Below are 9,964 nucleotides of genomic sequence, written 5' to 3'. Positions count from 1 at the left end.
AGTATTACAGACACATTAAACACTGACCCAGCAGTATTACAGACACATTAAACACTGACCTAGCAGTATTACAGACACATTAAACACTGACCCAGCAGTATTACAGACACAGGAAACACTGACCCAGCAGTATTACAGACACATCAAACACTGACCTAGCAGTATTACTGACACATTAAACACTGACCCAGCAATATTACAGACACATTAAACACTGACCTAGCAGTATTACAGACACATTAAACACTGACCTAGCAGTATTACAGACACATTAAACACTGACCCAGCAGTATTACAGACACAGGAAACACTGACCCAGCAGTATTACAGACACAGGAAACACTGACCTAGCAGTATTACAAACACAGGAAACACTGACCTAGCAGTATTACAGACACATCAAACACTGATCTAGTATTACAGACACATCAAACACTGACCTAGCAGTATTACAGACACATCAAACACTGACCTAGCAGTATTACAGACACATTAAACACTGACCCAGCAGTATTACAGACACAGGAAACACTGACCCAGCAGTATTACAGACACATCAAACACTGACCTAGCAGTATTACAGACACATTAAACACTGACCCAGCAATATTACAGACACATTAAACACTGACCTAGCAGTATTACAGACACAGGAAACACTGACCCAGCAGTATTACAGACACATCAAACACTGACCTAGCAGTATTACTGACACATTAAACACTGACCCAGCAATATTACAGACACATTAAACACTGACCTAGCAGTATTACAGACACAGGAAACACTGACCCAGCAGTATTACAGACATATCAAACACTGACCTAGCAGTATTACAGACACATTAAACACTGACCCAGCAGTATTACAGACACAGGAAACACTGACCCAGCAGTATTACAGACACATCAAACACTGACCTACCAGTATTACAGACACAGGAAACACTGACCCAGCAGTATTACAGACACATCAAACACTGACCTAGCAGTATTACTGACACATTAAACACTGACCTAGCAGTATTACAGACACATTAAACACTGACCTAGCAGTATTACAGACACATTAAACACTGACTTAGCAGTATTACAGACACAGGAAACACTGACCCAGCAGTATTACAGACACAGGAAACACTGACCCAGCAGTATTACAGACACAAGAAACACTGACCTAGCAGTATTACAAACACAGGAAACACTGACCTAGCAGTATTACAGACACATCAAACACTGATCTAGTATTACAGACACATCAAACACTGACCCAGCAGTATTACAGACACATTAAACACTGACCCAGCAGTATTACAGACACATTAAACACTGACCCAGCAGTATTACAGACACATCAAACACTGACCTAACAGTATTACAGACATATCAAACACTGACCTAGCAGTATTACAGACACATTAAATACTGGCCTAGCAGTATTACAGACACATCAAACACTGACCCAGCAGTATTACAGACACATCAAACACTGACCCAGCAGTATTACAGACACATTAAACACTGACCCAGCAGTATTACAGACACATCAAACACTGACCCAGCAGTATTACAGACACATTAAATACTGGCCTAGCAGTATTACAGACACAGGAAACACTGACCTAGCAGTATTACAGACACAGGAAACACTGACCTAGCAGTATTACAGACACAGGAAACACTGACCCAGCAGTATTACAGACACAGGAAACACTGACCTAGCAGTATTACAGACACAGGAAACACTGACCCAGCAGTATTACAGACACATTAAACACTGACCCAGCAGTATTACAGACACATCAAACACTGACCCAGCAGTATTACAGACACATTAAATACTGGCCTAGCAGTATTACAGACACAGGAAACACTGACCTAGCAGTATTACAGACACATTAAACACTGACCCAGCAGTATTACAGACACAGGAAACACTGACCTAGCAGTATTACAGACACATTAAACACTGACCCAGCAGTATTACAGACACAGGAAACACTGACCCAGCAGTATTACAGACACATTAAACACTGACCCAGCAGTATTACAGACACATTAAACACTGACCCAGCAGTATTACAGACACATCAAACACTGACCCAGCAGTATTACAGACACACTAAACACTGACCTAGCAGTATTACAGACACATTAAACACTGACCCAGCAGTATTACAGACACAGGAAACACTGACCCAGCAGTATTACAGACACAGGAAACACTGACCTAGCAGTATTACAGACACATTAAACACTGACCTAGCAGTATTACAGACACATTAAACACTGACCCAGCAGTATTACAGACACATTAAACACTGACCTAGCAGTATTACAGACACAGGAAACACTGACCCAGCAGTATTACAGACACATTAAACACTGACCCAGCAGTATTACAGACACATTAAACACTGACCCAGCAGTATTACAGACACATTAAACACTGACCCAGCAGTATTACAGACACATTAAACACTGACCCAGCAGTATTACAGACACATTAAACACTGACCCAGCAGTATTACAGACACATCAAACACTGACCTAACAGTATTACAGACATATCAAACACTGACCTAGCAGTATTACAGACACATTAAACACTGACCCAGCAGTATTACAGACACAGGAAACACTGACCCAGCAGTATTACAGACACAGGAAACACTGACCTAGCAGTATTACAGACACAGGAAACACTGACCCAGCAGTATTACAGACACATTAAACACTGACCCAGCAGTATTACAGACACATCAAACACTGACCCAGCAGTATTACAGACACATTAAATACTGGCCTAGCAGTATTACAGACACAGGAAACACTGACCTAGCAGTATTACAGACACATTAAACACTGACCCAGCAGTATTACAGACACAGGAAACACTGACCTAGCAGTATTACAGACACATTAAACACTGACCCAGCAGTATTACAGACACAGGAAACACTGACCCAGCAGTATTACAGACACATTAAACACTGACCCAGCAGTATTACAGACACATTAAACACTGACCCAGCAGTATTACAGACACATCAAACACTGACCTAGCAGTATTACAGACACATTAAACACTGACCTAGCAGTATTACAGACACATTAAACACTGACCTAGCAGTATTACAGACACATTAAACACTGACCCAGCAGTATTACAGACACATTAAACACTGACCCAGCAGTATTACAGACACATTAAATACTGACCCAGCAGTATTACAGACACACTAAACACTGACCTAGCAGTATTACAGACACATTAAACACTGACCCAGCAGTATTACAGACACAGGAAACACTGACCCAGCAGTATTACAGACACAGGAAACACTGACCTAGCAGTATTACAGACACATTAAACACTGACCTAGCAGTATTACAGACACATTAAACACTGACCCAGCAGTATTACAGACACATTAAACACTGACCTAGCAGTATTACAGACACAGGAAACACTGACCCAGCAGTATTACAGACACAGGAAACACTGACCTAGCAGTATTACAGACACATTAAACACTGACCCAGCAGTATTACAGACACATTAAACACTGACCCAGCAGTATTACAGACACATCAAACACTGACCCAGCAGTATTACAGACACATTAAACACTGACCCAGCAGTATTACAGACACATTAAACACTGACCCAGCAGTATTACAGACACATTAAACACTGACCTAGCAGTATTACAGACACATTAAACACTGACCTAGCAGTATTACAGACACATTGTGCCACAGCAGATTGGTATTGGAGAGACTTTTCCTCTACGTGTTTCACTGTGACGTCCTATAATGCTCAAGATAACATTCGCAGACACAGCGTGACTTTTTTATGTCATAACAGTAAATAGTGCACAGGATGGACCGAGTATCCGATCGATGCCGTGTGGAGGAGATACAGTGTTTGGCAGATTCTGTTCCGTATGCGTGAGCTGCATGGGTTTCCATAGAGACTGGTGCGAGATAAGCTCTCTGACTGACTGCTGTGATGGGTCACTGTGTCGAGTGTGTGACTGTTGGCTGCTCTGTTGTGACAGAAACATCTGATGGTGATCGGCGTGGATGTTCATCACGACACCAGTAAGAAGAGCAGATCAGTCATGGGATTCGTGGCCAGTCTGAACAGGTGACGTACCTGCTCTCAGCTTTTTCACCCCAGTGGCTCCAGTCCTCACCTCCAGGCAAATGTGTAAGCCCAGTTAGTCATCCAGCGGCAAATCTTAAGACCTTAAGCTGCTGAATTCAGCCTACCTCATTCAACACAAAGGTCGTTTTTACAGTCTGTTAGCTCAGACGGTCCTGATCATATGGAAAGATTTGGACCCGTTGACATCTTTCTTTTACGTGATGTAATCACACACCTATTCTTTTTTTCCTTTATGGGAGCCAAGTGTGTACGTGTAAGGAAAGGTTCTTTCCCAAGAGAGTTAAAATGTCCCCTCTCCTCTCCTCTCCTCTCCTCCCCTCTCCTCTCCTCTCCTCTCCTCTCCTCTCCTCTCCTCTCCTCTCCTCTCCTCTCCTCTCCTCTCCTCTCCTCTCCTCTCTCTCCCCCTCACATTCCCGTGAACTCTGTCTCACGTCTCAGTCTCTTGACACGATGGTATTCCCGTGTCACGTTCCAAATGCCCAGCGAGGAGATCATTAATGGATTCAGAGTCTGTCTGCTGGCCGCTCTGCAGAAGTACTATGAGGTAAACGTTCTCTCACACACACGCACACACACACGCAGACACACAGGTCACGGACAGTAACCAGGTCACAGATACAGTGACCTCGCTCTGTGTTTGAGATTTACTGTTCAACCCATTTTGTTCCATTACATCTCTCACACTTAAAAAGACTTTGTCATCGTTATGAGAGCCAGACTTTGAGCCCAGTCCAGACTGCATGAGGCCACATAGCTCTACCCTGTGATTTACCTGTGATCTGCTGACAGCCCCATTGTTGAGCCATAATGGTGTTTGGTCCTAACATGCTGCATTTCCACATACATTTTCCCAATGTGCACATTGACATTTATCCATTTATCAGACACTTTGATCCAAAGCCCCGTCCCAGACAGGGTAGGCAGTCATGAAGGTGCTGACTGTGACATCCCTGTGAGTGCCAGTGCTCACAGTCTGTGAGAGGGCTGGGTGGCAGCGTTCACTCCCCACTGCAGTGCCTTCCTGTGTGAGACAGAGCACTTTCCATACAGGACAGTGATGCTACTGGTCAGAATAGTCCCCCTGACACGTCAGTTAGGATACATCCACACAGCAGAGCAAATACTCGCACTTCAGCACTGTAGCCACGGCAACACAGAGAGAGCCCTGGGTGTTTTAATGGAAATGCATGGCTGGAGAGGGGCTGTCATTTAAGAGGAAAGCAGAGGGGTTTAGTGAAACGGGATCTGCTGGATTCCTGCAGGTGAACCACAGCTTCCCCGAGAAGATTGTGATCTACCGAGATGGCGTGTCGGATGGCCAGCTGAAAACGGTGGAGCAGTACGAGATTCCTCAGGTTTTAAAGTGTTTCGAGACCTTCCCAAACTACGAGCCCAAACTGACTTTCATCGTGGTTCAGAAACGGATCAGCACCACCCTCTACTCGTACATGGGCGAGCGATTCGGAACCCCTCCGCCTGGGACGGTTCTGGATCACACCGTCACCCACAGGGACTGGTTAGTCACATCCACTCAACTTTGTCATCCCAGTTGTATATACTGGCATAGAAATGAGATAATATTTCTCCTGTGCCTCAAAGCAGCATAAAACAACTGCAGACAGCCAGTAAACAACAACAACAATAATAACAGCAGCAGGACATAGGTGTGGCACAGCATTATAATACAGTAATTTCAATAAAGTAAGTACTGTGAACAGACAGGACAGAGTTGAGTGAGTGAACAGCTGTAAAGATAATGTGCGTGGTAAAGGTAAATGCACAGTAAATAATCAGTAAACATACTGGAAAGTGAGAATGATGAGTGTAAAGTACACGGCATAAGAGTGAGGGTCTGTAGAGCCATCCAGGCGGTGGGGCAACTGCATGTCAGAGGTGGGTTGACATTAGTAAACAGGTAGACTGCCAAAAGTAGACAGGTAGACTGCCAAAAGTGAACAGGTAGACTGCCAAAAGTGAACAGGTAGACTGCCAAAAGTAGACAGGTAGACTGGCAAAAGTAGACAGACTGTCATAAGTGAACAGGTAGACTGCCAAAAGTAGACAGACTGTCATAAGTGAACAGGTAGACTGCCAAAAGTAGACAGGTAGACTGCCAAAGGTAGACAGACTGCCAAAAGTAGACAGGTAGACTGTCATAAGTAGACAGGGAGATCGTCATAAGTGAACAGGTAGACTGTCATAAGCAGGCACTGTGGGAACAGTGCAGAGAAAAAGAAAAGTTTCTGTTAAATTTGGGACGGGCTACAGGATTATGTGGGGTCACAAGGTCTCCGCAATGACAGAAAATCAAATTTGTTCTGTGTTGATAGTCTTAAATCAGGGGTGCATAACCAAGGGCTACACAAGCCCTACTGTACGTGTGTGTCCTCCAACCACTATATGTCTCTGATTGGCTGAGTGACACACACCCCTGTGTGACAGGTGGAGCTCAGTCTCTGATTGGCTGAGTAACACATACCCCTGTGTGACAGGTAGAGCTCAGTCTCTGATTGGCTGAGTAACACATACCCCTGTGTGACAGGTAGAGCTCAGTCTCTGATTGGCTGAGTAACACATACCCCTGTGTGACAGGTAGAGCTCAGTCTCTGATTGGCTGAGTAACACACACACCCCTGTGTGACAGGTGGAGCTCAGTCTCTGATTATGTGTGTGGGGACAATAAGGAGCAGGATCTGTCATAGTTTCACTCTGTGGCTGATAGAAAAACATCTCTGTGTCTTTTCCTGTTTCTCAGGGTGGATTTTTACCTGATGGCTCATCAGATCCGACAGGGCTGCGGCCTTCCCACCCACTACATCTCCATCTACAACACAGCCAACCTGTCCCCAGACCACCTGCAGAGGTACTGACACAGAACGCACAAAACCTGGCAGAATCAGCGTCATGATCACCTGTCCTGTGGTTTGTGAAATTAAATGAATTTTAATTCATGTTCTCACCCTCCCGACAGGCTGACGTTTAAGATGTGTCACCTGTACTGGAACTGGCCCGGTACAATCCGTGTTCCCGCGCCGTGCAAGTATGCCCACAAACTGGCCTTCCTGTCAGGCCAGTACCTCCACTCCGAGCCAGCCATTCAGCTCTCTGACAAGCTCTACTTCCTCTGAGACGGGCCCGGACCACATAGCCACCACGGCCCTGGTCCAGAACCCTCTGACTGTCTGCAGAGTGTGTGTACAAGGTCAAAGGTCAAAGTCATGTTGAATCAGGAGCGGAATTATGTCTTTGTTTATTTTTCGGATTGGTTCATGTCTGTGTGTCTGAATACTTCAGGCTGTGGAGTTTCAGCCCTGCAGAGAGAAACACAGACCAGAACGTCTAGAGAAACACACAGTCTACTGAAAATAACACAGATAGAAAACCTGAACACACAAACACACACATTATGAAGACAATGACTGACTGAGCAGAATCAGAGAGGGGCCTCTGTTCTTGGTTTGTTTTGTTTGTTTTTATGCAATCACTCTAGGAAATTGTGATGTTTTTGTGGCTTTATTTTAATACAGTGAGCCTAGGAAATTATTGTTTGTTTGTTTGTATGTTTTTGAGCTACTGAAGACTGTCTGCCAGTAAAGTGTGTTTCTGTTTGATTTAACCACATATATTTCAGTTAAGTAACTGAAAGGAGTAATTGGAGGGGGGCTTTTTGTTTGTTTTTTTGTTTTTTTCCAGTTGTTCCTGCATACATCTGACAGTTCTGTACTAACCCTAGAAGTTGTCTTTTGTGGTTATAGTTTGTTCTGTGCTCTACAGAAAACTGGAGTTCAAAATAAAACACATTTACCTGTATGCTTTTAATACTGTAAATGTTTTAATTTTCGGTGTCAAATACTGCAAGGTCATGGATAAAAGGCAGGAGACAGTCACGTGGGCGCTCAAAGTCATCGCGCCTTTAGTTTTGAACCAGAGCAGATTCACACAGGCCTTAATGAGCGTCCCATTCGTCTGAATGTGCCGTCGGCCCTGCAGTGACATCTTTGCCTGCTTTCAGAAATGTGTAACTGTTCTTTTGGTGGGAGGGCAAGCATATGAACAGTTGATTAATTAAACAATTAGAGAGACCGTGTTATCGTATCCGTAATTTGCCCACTCCCGAGTGAGCGCGCGGTTCTCTAGCCATGTTCAACTGCTCAGCCCTGCCATACCATTACGTAACAGCAGGTGGCAGTCTTCGCTAAAGACCCGTGTTTAAGGCAGCACAACGAAACACAGGTGTCCAGCAGTTTTGGGTATTTATCTAACGGCATGATTCACAGCGTGAAATGTGCAAAGTCACAGAGTTCACAGTACGTTTTATATGTCACCACATCAACCGGGAGGTTCATATCACAAGGCCCCTTCTTGCCAAGACGCTATTTAGTGACTTATTTGTCATGAAAACAATAATAATAATAAAAAATCCTTTAAATCAGCACGGAACTTTGCACTATAGACTGGTTAAGCACAACAGACGTGTGGGCTAATGCTGACCTGTGCAAGGAGTTTCAAATTTCTTTGGGAGAAAAACCAAGGAACAGCATGTCACACTGACTGAGTCACAGGCCTGGTTCCCGATCAAACCGTAAAAGACGTGTGACGTGTGTGTGAGGTCCTAATGAAACAACGTACTCCACAAAGGTCGTGCCATGGAGGAATGGCTTGTTAGTATTTTGGCGATAAAGGGAAGGGCTCATACTGAGAAACTCGTCGTTTTTGTTGGTTGCTTAAAGATTGTAAAGCGATATCTAAGGTTTGACCCCTGGCAGTGACGTATCCCTCACACCCCGGCGTCAAAGAAGAGGGAGAGTGTAGCCGCTTAAAATGTATAAGTTGTATAAAAATGTAAATATGTAAGTGAGCTGTAGTCTGTAACATCTCCATGAGATCGACCTCATGCTGGTGACTGAGGCTGCATTCCTTAGTAGGATCAATCTAAATGTTTACTGGTCACATCGTTAAAATCCACCAGAAGATACCTGACATTCGCCGTGTTACTTTTTGGTGTCAGTAGGAACACGACAACACATCCTGATAACGGCAAACATATAGATTTGGATTTAAGGTTTTCTGCCTCGGTGAGTGGCCAGAGCAGCTTCATCGCGTCTTGGCATATGGCGCTTTTGAACCGGAGGAACTTTTTCATAGTTCTTAGAACTGTTGGAGGAAGATCGCCTGGAACTCTGCCGAAGGGATGCGACACCAGTCTCTCGCCGAGAATTTTTATAACTGAAATTTTTATACCTTTTAAACAACTTATACTTTTTAAAAACATTATGATCAGACTTAGGATTTAGTTTGTTGAACGAAGGAGTTCACGCACTTCAGCCTGATAATTTAGCCCATTTTGATACGCTCTTGACCGATGTTCTTTATATAATAATAATAATTATAATAACAACAATCTGCGCCCCGCATCTGAAAATGCAGCACGGACAGTACTGTTGAGCTTTCTCACACTCCAATGCCAGTATCACTCAAGCCACTGGTTCGCATCAGACACTCACAAGCTGAGCTGCATTTGTCTCTGAAGCGCGTCCTATACGCGCCCTAGACTGGTATACTTCTGCGTAGCCGCGTACCCTACGCCGTATCTTTCGCCGTTTTACGTTGCTACACCAACCAACCAACCAGAGACATGAGTGAAAATACGCATTTGCTGTAATGACACTTGATTTCAAAGGGTTAAATAACTGACGTCAGAAGGGGCGGAGTGTTTCACGCAAACGTTAGAGGGCGTTTTGTTCCTATACACGTTGGTGGCTTGTGAATGGGTCTAGACTGGAAAAAAAAA

General features: G+C 44.2%; 1 protein-coding gene across 1 annotated transcript in view; it reads left to right on the top strand.

Moving 5' to 3' along the window:
* piwil2 (piwi-like RNA-mediated gene silencing 2) overlaps nt 1–7,301 on the top strand; it is a 21,557-nt gene extending 14,256 nt beyond the window's left edge. The window contains exons 18-22 of the mRNA XM_030791715.1: nt 4,064–4,152; nt 4,612–4,717; nt 5,436–5,689; nt 6,929–7,036; nt 7,145–7,301. Of these exons, the coding sequence (XP_030647575.1) occupies nt 4,064–4,152; nt 4,612–4,717; nt 5,436–5,689; nt 6,929–7,036; nt 7,145–7,301 (714 nt within the window). The remainder of the gene's footprint in view (nt 1–4,063; nt 4,153–4,611; nt 4,718–5,435; nt 5,690–6,928; nt 7,037–7,144) is intronic.
* The last annotated feature ends 2,663 nt before the right edge of the window (nt 7,302–9,964 follow it).

The sequence above is a fragment of the Chanos chanos genome, chromosome 14 (assembly GCF_902362185.1).
Source record: "Chanos chanos chromosome 14, fChaCha1.1, whole genome shotgun sequence".
Taxonomy (NCBI): domain Eukaryota; kingdom Metazoa; phylum Chordata; class Actinopteri; order Gonorynchiformes; family Chanidae; genus Chanos; species Chanos chanos.
Note: the sequence above shows the minus strand (reverse complement) of the source record. Positions and strands in the feature narration are given on the sequence as shown.